Source organism: Caretta caretta, chromosome 24, assembly GCF_965140235.1.
Source record: "Caretta caretta isolate rCarCar2 chromosome 24, rCarCar1.hap1, whole genome shotgun sequence".
NCBI lineage: Eukaryota > Metazoa > Chordata > Testudines > Cheloniidae > Caretta > Caretta caretta.
In genome coordinates this window covers 5,155,046-5,174,466 of record NC_134229.1, presented here as the reverse complement: position 1 = coordinate 5,174,466, position 19,421 = coordinate 5,155,046, and the positions used below count along the sequence as shown (strand labels likewise).

Here is a 19,421-nt window from a genome sequence, read left to right as displayed (position 1 = left end):
GGATACATTCAGTGGATGCATCCGATGAAGTGAGCTGTAGCTCACGAAAGCTTATGCTCAAATAAATTGGTTAGTCTCTAAGGTGCCACAAGTCCTCCTTTTCTTTTTGCGAATACAGACTAACACGGCTGCTCCTCTGAAACCTGTTTTTAGAGCGCTATCCCCAGCCGGCTGACCTGGGCTGGGAGGCTTGTGTATACATACCCAGAGTGCCTGGCCTTCAATCTCTGTTGCCCTGATCTTCGCAGAGTCCTCTTGCACCTGGACAGAATGAGTGTAAAATGCTATCTGATGTAGCAATGTACAACCCACTGCAAGGCAACAGAATCGAACCTGCTTTCACCCAGGAAGATGAGAATTAAAGAGACCCCCGGTCTGAGTCCTAGTCCAGCACCTTAACCGCTAGGCCCTCCAATTAGGAGGGTGGGGCGGGGATTTACTCTCAGAAATTCTCCACAAGGCTGCAGCTTTGTAGGGCCTGATTCACATTCCCTTTATGTTGCTGGGGCAGTATAAAGAAGCCTTAAAGCAGCTGTAAACCAGTCACACTCACGTGGGTGTGAGACTAAGTGCACTGAAGATTGCAAGGTGCTTGGGTACTACATTACTGGAAGGCAGATCAATACCAAAGACTCTTAAAGGGGCCTTAATATAAATGAGGATTGTGCTAGATGGGCTAACAAACCTGGCCAAACACAAGAGCTCCTACAGCGAAAAGGATTCTGACCCTTGTGGCCCAAACAGGAGATGCTCCCCCATCCAGCCTGGCTGCTGCTCTCCTCGTTATTTAGCGTTAGAACTGATGCTGTTTGGAATCCGTTTCAAAACGGAGCATAGTTAGGCAGGAATTGAGCTAAACCTGTCGCAACTGCTTTCTATGCAATAATACATGTTGGATTTAGACTTCTGGCCAGCCCAATGGCCGGAAAAGGCCTAACACATCCAGGGGCTGTTTCAATTGATTTTTAACCCAGAGCAAAGAACACTGGACGCTCTTTTTGTCTAGTGATGTTACTGTCAACCAATTGCCCACCTGTTCTATTAGAGCCCAATCCTGTGGGGTGCTGAGTGCACTGGCCCTGATTCGGGAAAGCTCGTAAGCACGTGCTTAACTGCTAAGCAGGTGACTCATCCCATTGAAGTGAATGGGGCTATTGGCCGTGCTTAAGGGGGGCTAAAGCGCTCTGCACTATCCAGGATCCAGTCCCCCCAAAATGAGCCTGATCCTGCCAGGTTTGCACATGCTCCATTCCCTTGAGACCAGATCCTGCTCCTCTTTGCATTGGAGTAAACTGAGAATACCTCTGCAGAAGTCGGCGGCATTTCACGGCTAGAGGGAAACAATGGTGAGCAGAACTGGGTTGGTAGATGACAGTAGGGATAGTGAGTGCTGGGGATCATGCAGAACGGGGTCCTAACAAGAGATTCTGGTAGCAATCAAGGAGCTGACCCTCATTTACACCGAGGCAGCCTTTGCACCACTCTGGCTGTGTAAAGGGAGCTTCAAATGAGTCTAAATTACAGTTGGGGCCTTCTATTTTAACTGTAACATATATTGAATCTGAGTCTCCATTACCCGGCCAGTGCAGCGCAAAGGGGCCCTGTGTGTGAAAGAGAATCAGACTCTCACATCAATACCTTTGCTCATGTAACTCCCCTTAGGGTGTCATCTTGCTGCTCTGGGTTATTCTCTCTCAGAGGCGTTAAGTGGGGAACTGTAAGTCTGTCTGTCTTGGAGCTCTGTTCCTGCTATGTCCCTGGAAGGAATTTTTGTCTGTTTTGTGTTTTTGTTTTTTGTCATTCAATTGCTGTACGTAGTGTGTTAATCCTGCCTCTCCAGGCTTGTGCCCGCTGTATTCGAATCTCCATTTCCTTCTCCGTGCCCACGCCTCGCTCGGTTTATTCTAAATAAATGTCTGTATGTGGACAAACCGGTAGTTAAGTTGTCCTTGTTACAGATCAACTCTGGAGCAGGAGACAGCGTGGTGTAGTGGACAGAGCACGGCCCTTGGAGTCCCGAGACCTGGATTCTAGTTCTGCCACTGACCTAGTGGGTGTCCCTGGGCATGTCACTTCCCTGCGCTGTGCCTCTGTTCCTGCCTTATAACCTAAATAGATAAGCTGGCCAAAGGGGAAACCATTTATATCAGTGATTCAGGTGCTGAATAAGTGATCAACATTACCCAAAAGAGCCGCAGTAGTGTGAATGCATTGTTTCGTTTTATTTATTTTTATATATATATATATATAAAATTTTTCTTACAGCAAAATGACCAAATATTATTATTTTATCAACTACAATTGGTTAATAACATAGTAGAAGCAGCCTGATGGGGTGATTTAATTATTAACCAATCTAAGTCATTAACCAGTGTTTTAATATGGGCTACAAAGAGCTGCAGGAGACCTATTAAAGAGCCACTTCCGGCTCTTTGGCTTCAGTCTGAACATCACTGATCTAGACAGACAGCGCCTGGCGCAGCAGGACTGTGATCTTAAACTGGGGCATCTAGATACTACTTTAGGTAATAATAAGGGCCAAATTCTGCCTCTGGTCTAGGCGTGTAACTCTGAGTGGGTTGAACAGGAGAAACATGCATGTTTCCAGGGACAGACTCAAAGTGCAAGGAGACTGGGCGAATGCTTTTCAATCCATACTCTTACCAAAAGTGACCCAAGCTTGATCTTCTTGAAATGCCACGTATAAACACTTTTATATTGTGACAAAGTCAGCCGGATGGCTGCAGGAGGGTCCTGAAAGGCAGATATGTTAGCACAAGAATGTTAAAGGCCCTTTTCCCTACAAGCTGAGAAGGGGTTACCTCAGGTCAGTTAGGGACACCTGAATCCAATTAAGGGCTAACAGAGGCCTTTAAAAGCACCCTCCTCTGGGGTGAGCAAAGGGGAAGAGAAAGACAAGCTACTGCTAGGCTAGTGGCAGCTGGGAAACAAGTATTTCCAGGCTGAGAGGTTGTGCCCCTTCCTAAAGGGGAACAGCCAAACCCAAGTGCCTGCTAGGAGAAAGACAGACACCCCCGGACAAGCAACAGGACAACAACTTGCCCCAGCAAGGAGGCAGGAAAAGGTATCCCTGTTTGTTTTTGTGTTTACAAAACTCTTTCCTTTTCATATGGTGGAGGATCACCCCTTAGACCAACCCTGAAAACACAGCCAAAGGAGCACACTAGGGGGAAGGTAAACGCTGCCCAGAGTGGGGCTGATTTACCCAAGGCCTGCCATTGCCAGAGGGGGAAGGGCTAAGTCTGGTGAGAGGAAGGAGGTGCCTTGCCACAATATTTAAACAGACGCATCTTCACGTCTAGAGGGATCTCTGAGCACTAGGTGTAGAGGTCAAAAATCATTTGACCCTCTTGTGAAATGCGGCCATTGCTGGGGTGAAGCACATTTGTTGTTCCATAGCAACATACAATTCTTCCCTTGGAGCAGCTACATCCAGCTCAAACCACAAGATGAAATCTCTTAAGGCAAGAGAAATGTAATTACAGTCATGGGATTCTGGCTAAGGCAAAGGCACTGCCCTCCCTCCGCTTTTATGAAGAGTGAAATAGGATAAGTGGCTTCTAATTCTCACATTGCCCCCTGGCCATCCCAGTTCATTGGGAGGAGCCCCATCTCTTGCAAAGCATGCCTTAGCGTGAGCTTATGCAGTGAGATACCATGTGGAATTTATGGCTGAGAGGTAAACAGCGGCCCGACCTACAGGCAGAAAGACTGGTACTGGGGTGAAAGCACAGGGTTTGGCCTGGCAAAATGTGGCTTCGATCCCTGACTCTGTTACAGCCTCACTGTGCTGGACAACTCGCTTAACCTCTGTGTTCTGTTCCTCATCTGTAACATGGGGATAATGTCTTCCCCTATGTTTAGACTGACAGTTCTTTGGGGGCAGGGAGTGTCTCTCCCTAAGTGTACATACAGCACCCAGCACAATGGGGCCCCAGTTCAGTTAGGGTTGCTTCTCTAGTAAGCCAGGAATTTCCAGAAGGGAGAAGTGAATTTCTCTCCACCTGCCACAGGTGCCCAGTCTCTTTAAAGGGGCCTGATTTCTCAGTACCTGCCCTCTTGACAATCCAGCCCCACGGAGGCTGCTCCAAAATAGCGGTTGGAGAACCTCAGCCAAAGTTAATGATTTGATCGGGCAGTGGGGGCTGCTGGCCAGCTGGATGACTGACTGACTAACTAGGTGTTGTTCATGTGGGCAGGGTTTTGCTCTTTGGGCTGTTGTGTGGTTTGAACCGTCTACAAGCAGGCAAGGCCCGGAGGTCGCATTCTTATTTCATTTTTGTAGCCATTGAAATTCCATGGAGCTGAGAAACAGGCTCCGGCAGCAAACTGTCCCCCCCCATCTCGCCTGCAGTCTGATGCCCCCCCCCAAAGATTAATATGCATTGCGGCTGACTCGGTTTATAATGAGCTAGATAATAGCAACATTAGCCCGGAATGGGCTTCATTTAAGTCACACTGAGTCAGATGCTTAGGTATCTATTCAGCTCTTGTGCAGGGAATTTAGGCCACTTTCAGACACACTTAATTCTTACATAAATACTATGATTACATCTCATAAAGACTATGATTATATATTTAAAAGAATAAATTTGTCACAAGCTGCAGAAATGCTTCACGTTCTAACATAGGAGCGAGCGGTAGTTACCCTGTTGGGTGCTGTGCCGCAAGGAGGAAGATCATGGGCATGAATCGTCAGGCTGGGGGGGGTTATGTGGTTTTTCTTCCATTTGCGACTCAGAAATAATAGACCCTTCTCTGAGGCCCATAGTTATCTCTTTAGTTGGGACTCTGTGTGTTTTCCCCTTGCTCTCAGCAATCTAAACCTTTCTGCCTCAAAGTGGTCTGAGCTAGGAAGCTGCCGTCAAGACTTTCGTAAGTAACAAGTGATTTTTTGGGCGTCTTTACAGCAGTAGATCTCAAAGTTCTTTAAAAAGGTCAGTAGCATTAATCCCCATTCACATTTGGGGAAACTGAGGCACGGTGAAGGAAGTGAGTTGGCCAAGTTCACCCAGCAAGGGAAAGGTGGAGCCTGGAATTGAACTGCAGTCTCCTAAGTCCCGGTGTTCTATCTCTAGGCAAGATTGTCTCCTCCCACTCTGAAAATCAGGTCCCCTTGAAGATGTCTTAATTGAATACCTAAAAATCACTTTGAAAATTGTGGCCTAGATTTTTGGTGGGAGCCTTACGCCTGCGACACTTCTATCATGCTTATCCCCAGGGTGTCTGTGCACCAGAAACCTTACACACCCCACCCCTCTGTGTTTGCGCAGACAGTATTATTCTCTTCGTTATACAGCTGGGGAAACTGAGGCACAGAGTGTCTGGGTCTCTGTTGCCAGGCACACGGTGGCTGTCATTTGCAACGGTGCAAAGTGAAAGGGAAACACGCTACCATTTATCTCCCTTTTCACTGGTGTAAAGATTTGTGCACGTGGAGGGCAATGGTGAATTGGGACTCACAAGGGAGTCTGTGGCCAAGCCAGGAATCAAAGCCTGATCTCTTGTGTCCTAGAGCAGCGTCTTAAGCACAGGGCTCCCCGCTCAGGTCGTGTATGTGTTTCAGCAGTGGGCTCACTGGTGTCAAAGCACAAGTCCACGGAGAAGATCCCCAGCCGATGTAAATCGGCACCGATCCATAGCCCGTGGCACTGAGCTGCCGACTCACATGACATTGGGCTCCGACCTTAAATCTGGGAAGCCGCTGGCTTCATTTTGGGCCCCAGTGCACCTGGATTTTAAGGCTTGCTGGGCAGCTCTCTGTCAAAACCAGGTGACTGTTTTTGTTTCCTCACTGCCTGCTTTAAAAGAGGGGGTGGGGCACCACGCTGAAAATGTCAGCGAGCTGCCACGCCAGCCTGATCTCCGGCAGCAGCTCCGCTAGATGTCATTGTAACCTGGGGAACCGCACGCCGGTGGGGGATTCTGTTCTGTTAGTCTAGCGGTGCTGTTCGACAATCCTATTGCGAGCTTACATGATGGTTCAGCTGTGGCCATGTCACGCTGCCCCCATTTTAAGGAGGGGGAAATTGAGGCACGAGGGGGCCACTTGTTACAATCTAACTGATAAGCTCTTTGGAGGAGGGGGGGTGCCTTTTTGTTCTGGCTAGAGCAGCTAGCATCAGGCTTCCTGGTCGATGGGGCTCCAAGGTGCTACCTCAGTGCAAATAATAATCATTATGTATATAATAATACTAGCAGCGAGAGGCTGCAGCCAGGATCGGGATCATGTTGTGCTAGGCACTGTACGTATGTGTAGTCAGAGACCAGCCCTTGTCCCAAAGAGCTTCAAATCTAAATAAACAAGGCATTAAAGAGGGATGGTGATATATCAGGCCAGGAAATAGAGACCATAGCGCCAGGGGCCCTGCCCTGTCCTACCCACATGCAAGTCTTAAGCTTCCTTGTTGTGCTATTCCTCACCCCCATCTACCCCTATGTGCTTCTCCTAGGGGCTGGAGGAGGGATCATCTTTTGGATTGTTGAGACGTTTGAGGGTCGGGCGCAGGGGTGTGAGGTGCTGGGGATAGAGACGCAGGGCAGTTGGACGGTCACACACCTGCCCCTGAGCTGCCTGCTGTAATTCCCACCAGACCGAGCACGGCCCCTCTACTTTCCCAGCTTGGCGTACAGCGTGTCCTCTCGCCCAGGATGCAGCTGCCGAGTGAGACAAATCACCAGTTGCCATGCAACCCCTAGCAACAGCGTTCCCGCTTCCTAGCCCTGCTCCGTCTCCCTCGTTATTTATTATCATAATTGCCTCTGCGAGCATAAACTATTTTAAATGATGTGACAGATTGGTGTGTTCTTGGGGGTGGGGGTTGTTTTAAAAGTGATGGAATGCTACCAGACATGAGAGAGCGACGTGGTCTGGGGATGGGGCGCGTCTGAAATATTTCACAGGTAACGCAGTCAGATTTTCAGGATTCAGAGTTAACCCCCACAGAATGGACCATTCTGATCATCCAGTCTTAGCCTGTCAGCAATCTGGGGTGGAGACTCTTTTTGTTCTGTTTGTACAGCGCCTGGCACAGTGGATGCTTGGGCCATGACAGAGGCCCCTAGGTGCTCCATAACACACACAATAGCAATAACTATGTACTCCCTAGATATCAAAACACTTTACAAAAGAGGAGAGCATCCTCATTTTACAGATAGGGAAACTGAGGCACAGAGCGGCAAAGTGAGTCCCTCACAGCAGGTCAATGGCAGAGCCAGGAATAAAACACTGCAGGGCTCCTGCACCCTCACCCAGTGCTCTCACTGCCCCCCCCCCCCAAACCATGCAAGCACTAACTGCCAATATAGCCCCGCTGCAGTGGGGTGGCATTACCCAGTTTGCACTGGTGAAACAAGTCACCACGGCTGCAACCCCAGAGAAGACAAGGCCTTGTAATTTGGGTCATGGCCTTATTCTGAATGAGGCTGATGCCTGTATTGACACCATCTGTGTGGAGTGGTTTAGCCAGCAGGGACCGCATCTCTGGGGGGTCTCAGGCATATCGCAGTGAGGGCACACAGCAGTGTGTGGCTGGTAAATATCCCATAGCCCTTTTTGCATAAGAGGAGGAATTAGCCCCATTGTTCTCCGCCACAGTTACTTCTTCTGAGCATCCCTGATTCTTTCACCTCTGAAAATCCACATCCCCAACACTGAGGGGAAACAAAAATCCGGCCTGATTAGATTTAAAATGTCAATACGGGGGGGTGGCTGTACTCCACCCCAGAGCTGGCTGCCTTTCTGAGGGCCCTGTAACTTGGCAAAAAGACGCCGAGATCCTGCTGGGAGCAGGGGCACTCAAACAGTTTGTATAGTGAGGGGGGGGCGGGCTGAGAGCCATTGAACCAAATTGCAAACCCTGTATATGATGGAAACCGCTTCAAGCCAGGGGGTGCAGCAGCCCCCCTAGTTCCAGCACCTATGTCTGGGTGGCAGAAGGCACTATACAAGAATATTATTCTTCATGTTCTCTTCTGCGGGTAGCAGCTTCCTTGCGGGAGAGGGGAAAAAGGACCAATCGAACGGGGGAAGCAAATAAAAGGGGAATGTTTGCCGACTGTCTGCTGTGTGTTGTCGCTGTTTGTTGTGTTTCTGTGGTTGCCATGGCAATGCCAGGGAAGACATGCCAGGCTGCAGCATCCTGGGTACCAATGCACTGTTAATAAAAATGGCAGGGGGAGGGTTTGTGGGGAGGGGTCCCCCTCTCCCCACTGGGCTTTGGTCATTTCAACAGTCTGGGGGGAAAAAAAACATCAGTCACCAGGAGACCCTGGTTCATTAGGGGCAAGTGTTTACATTTAGACATGTGCTTAGGTCCCATTGAAGACAAAGGAAGGGTTTGTCTACATGGGGAAATTGACCGGAAGAGCGATTCCAGAATAAAAATGTCCGCACAGGGAGTTAATCCAGCATAGCTCTAGCTCTTTAAATTCACACCCTGCCTTATTCTCAAGTAACCCCCCCCGCCCCCCCCCCCCCACACGCGTGGAGAAGCCATAAGGTTAAGCACCATCTGATTTCCTGAATTAGTATCTTGGGCAGGACTGAATGCTGTTTGTTAGCATCATAGGCCTAGTGGCTAGAGCAGAAGACTAAGGCCTGCTCTACGTACAGATTTGACACCAGTATAACTGTGATCCGTTTTTTTTCCTGTGTCCACTGAAGTAATGGACAAGAAATAATGGGCTGAACCTGCTGCAAAGGAGATAAGGGGGTGATTTTTTTTTTAACCAGTATTTTTGCAGGTACAATCCCCTAGTGCAGCTCTAAAGGTGCTGTAGCCTCTGGAGAGAGGGGCCCACATCACGCAGGGAGTCTGTGGTGACTAGGGGCTTGAAACTGGGTTTCCGGAGTCTGTGCTTTTAAGCACAGGGAAAATCTCAAGTGCCATCCCCTGCTTGCTCAGTCAGTGCCCCTAACGTGAGCTGCCGGAGAACCATTCTAGCCAAGCCAGGGGGCTGAGAACAGGATCATGCCCACCTCCAGGGGGAGATAGGTGGGTGGGGGCCCTTCCCCCACTCCCCACACTCCTCGACGCTCCCACAGCTCTGAAGCAACCTGCCTCAACGAGCGGAGCGGCGCTTTCAAGCCCCCAGCCAGTGAGGAACGCCCAGAGGCGTCCCCCGGGGCTTAACTTTGTTCATGGGGAGCGGGTGAAGAATTCGCCTCTGGGGCTGCACAGAGCTGGATTGAAACACCCATGCATTCTGCGGCTGCCTATTAACCCCCAAAGTGCTGGAGGAGGACAGCTCAGCGCTGAGAAGATCCGCTGAGCTGGGCCGGCTCCTGGGTGGGTCATGGCTTCGCGGGTGCAGCAGGCAGCTAGCATGTTCCACCTTCTTTGGGGTCATCTGCTTTTGACGGGGCAACTGGACTGAGCCCCACTCATCTCTGGTGGTGGTGGGGGAGTTGCCCTTCAGGGCACATGCCAGGAGAGCAGAGTGTGGCTGTTAACGTCCTCAAGGCTAGGGGTGCTCAAACTTATTTTGCTGGGCCCCCTTTGAAAATATTTCAGGCTGTGATGACCCCCACCCCCCAAAAAAGTGACAACCCTGCCATACCATGCCACCCTTACTTCTGCGCTGCTGCTGACTGCAGCGCTGCCTTCAGAGCTGGGTCCCCGGCCAGCAGCCACTGCTCTCCGGCTGCCCAGCTCTGAAGACCGAGCAGGAGTAAGGGTGGCAATACCATGACCCCCCCAACCCCCCAACAGTAGCCTTGCAACCCCCTCTTGAGTCAGGCCCCCCCAGTTGGAGAAATGCCGCTCTAGACCTTTGCCTCATTGTCCTTGGCCAGACTCATCTTCTTGAGCAGTCTAATCAACTCAAGGTTTAATGATGTGTCAAGTGTATTTATGTTCTAGGCAGGTTCTTATTCCACTCTCATCACTGCCTTTGCTGAGCCCCTTCCAGTCGCACATTCAGCCATGTGGCCCACGTCCCTCGTGTGTGGTTCCTTCTGTCTCTAGCCCAGGGGAGAAGGGAGTATGCGCTGGGGTGGGTGCATTGTTTTGGTAGGGTCTCCTTTTTAAATGGCCACACTGCTCTGTGTACCTGTCAGAGAAGGCTGCTTGGAGGCATGGTGAGAAGATCTGGGATGATCCTTTGCTCCCATGGGAGTTTGTTCCAGGGTCTGGGGCCAGCCCCTGACCTGCCTGAGTCCAGGCCCCCTGACTCCTGTATGCTGGAGACCCAAATCCATGGCTTATTCCTGCAGCAGCATCAGTTTGAATTCTCTGCCCCTGCTGGGACCAGGCATCCAGCCCTCTGTGTCTGCTTGAGGCTGCTAACAAGGGAGACCAGTGGAGGTGATTTGCGACGTAGATGCCTGTCCATGAGTGATTGGGCTGAGGCTCAGCAAACTCACTCCATGTAGGTCACCATTGGGTATTGGCCACTTTCTTTCATGACCGACCGACACAGGATTCGAATCGGTGACCTTAGACCGAAGGGTTTCAGCTTCCATTACTATGGAGGAGCCCAGGTCTATTCTATAGACCACATCCCCTCCAAGGGCTCAGAGACCCCACAAATCCTAATCACTCTCAGTCTTCCTAGTCTAACCATCAGCCACCACCACCACCCAGAGCTACAAATAGAATCCAGGAGTCTTGCATCCCAGTCTCCCTGCTTTAGACCCAATTTGCCTCCCACAGCTGGGAAAAGAACCCAGGAATCCTGACCCCCATCCCCATGCTGCCCCTCGTCCTAACTTCTAGGCAACACACCCCTCCTAATCTATCCTGCCAAGCAAAGCGGGGAGGGAGTGTGTTGCCTAGAAGTTAGGTGCATAGAAAGCTCCAACTCTGAGTTAATTAAGGGGGTTGGTTTAATTAAATAATGAATGATCCTGTCTCCAAGCGGCACATATTTGAGCCGAAGCCAGGAGGTGCGGCCTTAACAGAAGGGCTCACCCTTTTGCAGGGTCTGCCTGCAGCCCTGGATTCAAAGCCAACTCATTCTCTTTCTGGCCTTCAGGGTCGCCACTGGCTCGCAAACAGTCCCATGGGCTTCCCACCATGCCGGCAGCCCAAGGAAGGACCGGGGGATCGCTGCGTGCGTGTGCCACTGTGGGTATTCAGTGCCTGCAGGCACAGCGCTTAGGTGGTCTGTGGATCTCAAAGCCCCTTTACAGACCTGCGTCAGTATCGTGACACACATTTCTAAGCTGGGGAAACTGAGGCACAGTGTGGGGGCAGGAGCCTGACCAGGGTGCCTGTTCTCTGCTCTAACCATTAGACAAAACTCCCTCCAAGTGCCAGAAATAGAACCCAGGAGTCTCGGCTCGTAATCTTCTACTTTAACCACTAGGCAATGTTCCCTACCTATTTAGCTTAGGTACTTATCTGGCCTCCATCACTGTATGATTTTATGGCCTCAGAAGGCCCCTGTGAATCAAGGCACTGTGCAGATGGGGAACAGAGAGTGAGTTGGCCAAGGTCACACAAGGTGCAACGTTACCCCCACACCCCTCAATCAGTTTTCTTTGTCCCTTGCCTCCCACTGGGCCTTATCTTGCTCCAGGAGCTGAGCAGGTCTAAGCAACCCTGGCGCCGCCTCCTGCCAAAGCCTCCTTTGTGCTCCAGTTTGTCAGGCCCCACTGCACCACCTTTGCCATTCGGCTGCCTCCCCATGGCCCTGTTGCCTCTGTGTCCTTGATTTGGCCTTGGCAGAGTGCAGAGCCCCCAGAGATGCAGCCTTCCACTACCTGCTCCCAGCCTCCCTCCCTTTCCCCCCCTTTCCTTCCACAGTCACATGGGGAGGATGGTACCAAATCAACCCTGTTTTTCTTTCCTCTCATCAGTTCATTACAGACCCTGGGCAGGTGGGAGGGGCAGATTCTGAGACCAGGGTAAATCCAGAGTCACTCTGTTGACCATGACAGAGCTAGGGCCAGATCCTGATCTTGGTCTCACTGCTGTAAATCTGGAGTCATTCCTTTGCCATTAATGCAGTTAGGGCCAGAGGCTTATGTCAGTTACACCAGTGTAAATCCAGAGTCACCCTGTTGACTTTAATGAGGTGACTCTGGATTTACATCAACGTAGCTGAGAACAGTCTGCCCTATGTTCTCAGCTTCTGTGGACGGGATTCTGCTCTCCCACAGGCTAGTGTGACCCCATTGACCTCACTGGAGTTACTCCTCCTTTACCCAAAGGTAAACCTGATTAGAATCCAGACCAGTGTGTCTGACTTACCCAGGTATTAAATTATTAATTAGTTAATACGTTGCACCTAAGGCTCTCTCAGCACTTTGCTGTCATTAACACCTTCGCACTTTCACCTTCAGATATCAAAGAGCTGAGCCGGGCAACCCTCGACTGTTCCAGAGGGCATTATTCTCCCCATTTCATGCATGGGGAAACTGAGGCACAGAGTGGGTAATGACTTGCCTGAGGACAAACCGCAGTAGAGTAGTGAATAGAACTCAGGAACCCGACCTACACTAACCTCTAGACAACACTTGTCTCCCAGAACTAGAAAAGGAATCCAGGCGTCCTGATTGCCAGGACTTGGCTTTAACCACACTAGGCCATGCAAAGGGTGGCATCTGATCACAGTCGATGCAATTGTTGGATGATGTGGGGGGATCCTGCATTAGCCCATTATCCAGAAGGGCCAGAGGCTTTGACTGTTGTGAATCTCAGTTCTTTTTTTCTTTTCTTCTTCTGTCTCATTCTCAAACTGCCAGGGACTGTTTCCTCCCAGCCACACCCCCTGCATCCCTCCCAGATAAACAAGTACAGCAGAGAATCAGAACTGGTTGAGCCCAGGGTCCCAATTAAAAGTTGAAAGGAGAGATTTTTCTGCCGGGGCGCAGCATCTCAATGCCGTCGGCACAGGAACGACCACTGGGAGGGGTTGAAATCTCATGGGAAATACACGGGCGCCTTTAGTCTTTATATTACAGAAGCACCTCACGACCGAAACTGAGATCAGGCCCCGTTGTGCAAGGTGCTGTACTGGTGCCTAAACAGCCCCGCACTATGCTGAAGAGCCTACAATGGAAATACACAAGCCAGACAAAGGAAAGATCAGGCTCCTCCATTTACACGTGGAAGTTTGAGCACAGAAGGACAGATACCCCACGGCTCAGTCCCCACAGAACTCAGCATTCATTTAGGGGCAGGTTTTCAGGTGCTCATGCCCCAGCAGCTCCCACCGTGACCCTTAGAACCAGTTACTCCACCCAACACCCTCAGCTCTTTGGAAGAGCTGGCACTTCAATGGGATCTGGACTCTCTTGAAAATCTGGCCCATTTCTGGTCAGGGAGTCCTGGGGAAAACCACCTGCATGCAGTTTGCCCATGTCTACACAGGAAACCCGTGACCGAGCCAGGGAATAGAACCAAGATCTCCAGGGCCTTCAAACCTGTCCTCCCGTATCAGATGAGCCTTCCTAATGAGCGAGGGACCTGTGTATTCTGCCAACATTCAGCACAGCTCGCTTCTCAGCGCAGGAGCCGTGGCTTGCTGCTGGTTGGAACGAAGGCCGCGGCTAGCAATCCAGAGCGCACCATGCTGCAAGCGACTGACTTGAACAAGTTCCTGGGCTAACAACTCTGCCCAGAAGGGAGAGACAAGTTCTCCCCTGACATGCTACGAAGAAACTGAGAGTGTGTGCAGTGCGAAGGACCACGGGACGTGGCCCCAGAAGTCCTAGAGCCATCCGCAAGGGACTGCAGTACCGGTCTGGATTTGTGCTGGAAATGGCCCACCTGATGATCACTTTAGATAAGCTATTACCAGCAGGACAGTGGGGTGGGAGGAGGTATTGTTTCATGATCTCTGTGTGTATATAAAGTCTGCTGCAGTTTCCACGGTATACATCTGATGAAGTGAGCTGTAGCTCACGAAAGCTCATGCTCAAATAAATTGGTTAGTCTCTAAGGTGCTACAAGTACTCCTTTTCTTTTTGCGAATACAGACTAACACGGCTGTTACTCTGAAACCTGTCCTCCTCTAGTGCCCCCTCGGCTGAGGTTCAAGCATTACGTTCCTAAGATTGTAGGTTCTATGCCTGCTGACGACCACTCACCCAGGAAGGTGGCATAGAGACATACCCTGGCTATGCCTCCAAGCAGTAGGTGAGCAAGAGGCCTGAACTGCGGTTGGATTAGCCGTGGGGCTCAAGCATCGGAGCAATTAGCTAAAGCAGCTGCATTTGTGAGAGATTAGAGCTGGGGGAAGCCAAGGCATTGCAGGAGTAAGGAATGTATCCGAGAGAGAGAGAGTGATTAGTCAAGGTGCTGGAGCTCCGGGGACAGAAAGAGAGTAGATACAAGGCCCAGCGATTAGATAAGTGAATCAGGACTTTGGAATGATTAGGGAGAGAAATCAGGTTTTACACCAATTAGGTAAAGTCCCCCAGCGATTAGATACGGCGGGTTTCTGGAAACAAAGCTTCCCAGAGGCTCGCAGTGGAGATGGAGCTGAGAATTGATTAGGGGAGGCTGGGAGTAATTTGATAAGAAAACAAAACAGTGGCTCAATTAGCTGCAGAAAGAGGCCACGGATTGAAGATAACGAGAAGAGGGGAATGGAGCTGCAAAGGGACTGGCTGGTAAAGTAAATGCAACAAAGAATGCAGTGAGGGCTTGACATAAGGATCTAACATATTGGTTCTCAGTGTTTGTGTGGGGGTGTTCTCCAAAACAGGGGGGCTGCAAACACTCTTGTTTTCTTTCTACCTAGATGAGGGGTTCCCTGAATCTTTCTTTTTTTTTTCCTGTGAGGGCCCTAATACCGTACAGGTTGAGAGCCACTCGTGTAGGGGTTAAGAAGCTGGAATGGGACTCAGGAAACCTGTGTTCAGCTTCTGGCTCTGCCACAGACTCATTGTGTGACCTTGGTCATGTCACTTAAGACCAGCTTTTTAAAAAGTATGTAAAAAGAACAGGAGTGCTTGTGGCACCTTAGAGACTAACACATTTATTTGAGCACAAGCTTTCGTGGGCTACAGCTCACTTCATCGGATGCCGTAGCCCACAAAAGCTTATACTCAAATAAATTGGGTAGTTGCTAAGGTGCCACAAGTCCTCCTGTTCTTTTTGCAGATACAGACTAACACGGCTGCTACTCTGAAAAAAGTATGTAGGTGCCTTTGAAATTTGAATTGAAAATTGAAATGAGTGGGAGTGAGGTGCTTTTGAAAGTCCCACGAGGCACCTATCTGCATCTTTAGGTGCATAAATACCTTTAAAAATCTGGCTTGATCTGTCTGGGCCTCACTGCAAAAGGGAAGATAACTCTTTTCTTCTTGTCTGTTAGTTTGTAAGCTCTCTAGTGCAGGGACTGCCAGAAAAAGTTCATGTGCTCCTTGTATCTGAAGCAGCTGGGAAGGTTGATCCAGGCAAGAAAAGGCTTGGAATAACTGGGAGTACATTGGGCCTGATTCAGATCTCATTTACCCAGGTGTAACTCCGTTGATTTGGAGTCATTCTGGATTGATACCTATGTAAGTGGGCCCTTGGGTCAAATTCTGCTCTCATTTATACCAGCATTAACCCAGAGTAACGTTACTGGGTGAGGCCAACAACAAATTTCACCCTCTGGCTTCAGTGGAGTCACTCCAGATTCCCACCAATGTAACTGAGAACAGAATCCGGCCCTTTAACTCTTAATTATTCATGAGCCAGATTCTGCTCTTGTTTACACCAGCATAAATCTAGAGTAATTCCATTCACTTAAAACAGAGTCACTTGAGATTTACACCCACGTAACTGAGATCAGAACTGACCCCAGGTGCTTGGGGAGCATTTTAGATGAGGGAACCAGGCTGGCAGAAAAGCAAGTAGGTATCGCAATGGAGCCTTGGAATAATTAGACCAAGGGATACAGCTTTAGCGAGCCGGGTTCAGTGAGGAAATGGAGCCTTAGAGACGACTGAGATGAGGAGGGCAATCGGGTCGTGGTGCAATTATCTAGAGAAAGTCTGATTAGAGGAAGAGAAGAGAGCTGTGTAGGCAATTAGGGGAGGAAGATCAGCTCAGGGCAGGAGCTGGTGAAGGAAACAGGGCCTGGATGACATGAGAATAGTAGATCACTGGGAAGGTAGCTGCTATCCATTGATCAGGAATTAGACCAGGCAGCTAGATCAGGAACTTCAACCATTGAGGAGGGAATGAGGATTAAGGGGGATTTAGGGTGGGGAACAGAATTTGAGGAGGCCCTAGATGGGCAGGGGTTGGAGAGGGCGTTAGGGAACAAAGCACAGGTTTGGTGCAGTGGGCCGGGGTGCTATCTCCCAGGGATTAAATGTGTAAACCTGAGTCTCTGATCTGGTGAGGAAGGGGAACCAGGAATCCCAGTCATACGTAGAAGGAGAAGAGGAAATGGTAGCTTGGAAGGGTAGCGGCTGGGAGGTGTGGTGGCCTAGTGGTTAACACATAGACCAAGGAGTCAGGCTGCCTGGGTTCTACTCCTGAGTCTAGGAGAGAGTTATCGAGTGGTTAGATCTGCAGTGAAAACTCCTGGGTTTCACTGCCACTTCTAAAGGGAGCGTGGGTTAGAGCAGGGAACTGAGAGTCCAAAACAGAGGTTCTATTTCAGACTCACTATGTGGCATGTAGTTTCCCTGATCTGTAAAATGGGATTAGTACTTTGTGCCTGGAGAAGCTAAGGGCAAGCAGGTATTTTGCCCCTTCATGACTTTTATTTTAGGTCAAGAAAATAACAAAACCAAAGAAAGAACAGAAATAAAGCCTTAGTGAGAGAGAGCACAGTGTGTGCATCTCTTCTGTAACAGTCTGCTCTGAAATAAACACTGAATGATTCCCTGCAGCCATCCGAGTCCTTAGAGATTTAAAAGATAGAGACCACAGAAACAGAGCTGTAGCAATGACATATGATCGACACCACCTGACCAGAGAAGGGCATTTTGAGACTTAGGGCCAGATTTTCAAATGCTCAGCGCCCACAATTGTGATGGCTAAATGGGAGGTGAGCTCTTTCAAAATTCTAGTCTTTTTTTAGCTACTTACCGGGCCCTTATTATCATCGTACGTGAGCACCTCACGCTCTGTAATGTATTATCCTTCTAACACACCTGTAAGGTAGAGCAGTGCTCTTATCCCCATTGCACAGATGGGGAAACTGAGACACACGGCCTTGCTCAAGGTCACACAGGAAGTTTGTAGCAAAACAAGGACTTGAACCCAGGTCTTTCAGTCCTAGACTAATGACCTAATGATATGAATGGCCTTGGCCTTCACCACTGGGACCTTGTTCACACTTTCAGTGGAAGATGAGGGGGTTATGACAGGTGGATACATGCTAGTCTCCCCTTCCTCAACCTTTGAAAGCTCCTGGTACTTGCGCTCTGGGATGACTGGCTGTTTCCACAGGACATTGGAGCACATATCTGAAGGGGGAGGAGTCATCGGTGCTATATCCTCCAGGGCATCATCATAACTGAATGCCCGACGATGCATTCCAATAGGCAAGGACATCTTTCCTAGAAGCCCTCCAGAGCCATGCTCAATAGCAGGAATATCTGGTTGTCTTGAAGCCATGACTAATCCAGATGTTTCTCTATATGGAAATCCAGAACTGATTCCCTGGACAATCCTTCCCCTGAACAACCAATACAGCTGGTGATGTTCAGTAGATACAGCGGTGGCCTAGGAGTCCAGAGACGGAGGTTCTACTTGTGACTCTGCCACTGACTTCCTCTTTGACCTTGGGCAAGTCATTTAGGTACAAATCCTCAAAGTGCCTAACTCCCCTAGGAATCCTATTGCACTCCCACTGACTTCAATGGGAGTTTGGTGCCTAAATACCTCTGAGGATCTGGGCTGTAATCTCTCTATGCTTCAGTTACCCAATATTGCCAGCCTCACACATTCAAACAGCGTGAGTCAGGCCCTCCAAAAACCACAAGATTTTAACACCTCACCCATTTGGGGCTCATTTTATGGGTCTTCTGGATTCTGAGCCTCTAAGTTTATACTCAGTTCATATTTTCAAGCTTTTCTCCGCAACGCTGACTTGCTCTTTATTTTTTTTAAAAAAAGCTGTGATTCTCATGTAATCACATGACTGCAGCAGCTGGGGCTTTCAGGAACACACAAAGCATTGCCTACTTGTTACATTTTCAGACAAGCATCTTTGTGCTTTCTCCCACGCTTGGGAGACACCCCCAGGAACCATCCACAAAACTATCACATTCCCCTTCCGGTCCCTCCTTAAAACTCGCCTTTGCCAGTTAAGCTGCATGTGTTCTGATATCTCAGCCAGTCATGCTGACCCATACTGACTCACTGTTTCCTTGCACACGCCCCATCTGTCTGTCTGTCTCCATCTGTTGTCTCTTGTCCTATATTTCGGTAACCCTTCTGCCAGGTGTTAGCAGCAGCAGGTCGGGCTGGATTCAATTATCTAGGGATGCCTTCTGCCGGAGAACTGAAATAACACCAGCTCGAGCCCTCTTGTACAATCCTGGGACAGCTACGGGTATGTCTCCGCTGTGATAAAAAAGTTCCCACATCACCAAGTCTCAGAGCCCGGGGTGGTTGATCCAGGCTCGGGCGGTAGGACTAAAAATAGCACGGGAGGCATTTGGGCTCGGGCTAGAGCCTGGGCTCTTGTGGGGACTCGGACCCTGGACTCCAGCCTGAGCCTGGAACGTCCACACTGCAATTTTATAGCCCCAAGTCAGCCGCGGCCGTGCTATGGGCCTTGCGTTGCTGTGTAGGCATATTAAAAATTAGCTCCATATGGCCCCTGGGATTGGCAATACTTCCCCACCTGCAAGCACTCAGTCCAGGGGTTTGAAACCAAGACTGGGGCTGTGGACGTGAAGGGGTCAGGCACCGAATAAATGTGGGAAAACCAGCAATTAATAAATTAATAATCTCCATTAGGTAAGACCTTCCCCCCCCCCCCCCCCGCTGCCCACCTGGGTGGCTTGGCAACAGCCTTAGTCTTAGCCTCCGTCCTCCACCCACCGTTGTGAGGCAACGTGCTCGAGCATTAACCACTGCCGCACGCTCCCCCTTTGTTGTCCAGGACTGGTGGAGTCCAAAATTCAGGAAGGTCGGTCTCTAGCCTGCTAAGGGAACTGCTGCTGCTGGAGCACTGGTCCCAGCTGGAAGCGATCATAGCTTTGGTACCAGGAAGGGAGGACCCAGCATTTCGCACCTCGGCTGCAGCTTCTGCTCAATACAATATCTTAAAGCCAACACTGTGTTATCTGTGGCACTGTGCTGACTTTTCAAGGAGAGATCAGTCGCATACAAGACCCTTAACGGATTCCTTACCATCAAAGAAGCATCCTAAATAGAAAAGCCTCTTTTGTGCTTGTTCTGGGCTCTACTATGCACCCATGCCAGACCCTAGAAAATCAGGGTGACTCCTTCACTCCAGGCATAGTTGGTGCATTTATCCTGCCCTTTCATTTC

The 19,421-nt window shown here is 49.8% G+C and overlaps 1 protein-coding gene across 2 annotated transcripts in view; it reads left to right on the top strand.

Annotated features, from left to right (window-relative positions):
- The window catches only part of IQGAP3 (IQ motif containing GTPase activating protein 3), a 56,403-nt gene extending 42,569 nt beyond the window's left edge, over positions 1-13,834 (top strand). Inside the window, exon 38 of one of the 2 annotated variants that reach the window (XM_075122800.1) lies at positions 13,341-13,834. In XM_075122800.1, the coding sequence (XP_074978901.1) occupies positions 13,341-13,367 (27 nt within the window). In that variant the 3' untranslated portion in view covers positions 13,368-13,834. Of the gene's footprint in view, positions 1-12,712 lie in introns of both variants that reach the window. The other variant, XM_075122799.1, reaches the window with a different exon arrangement.
- The last annotated feature ends 5,587 nt before the right edge of the window (positions 13,835-19,421 follow it).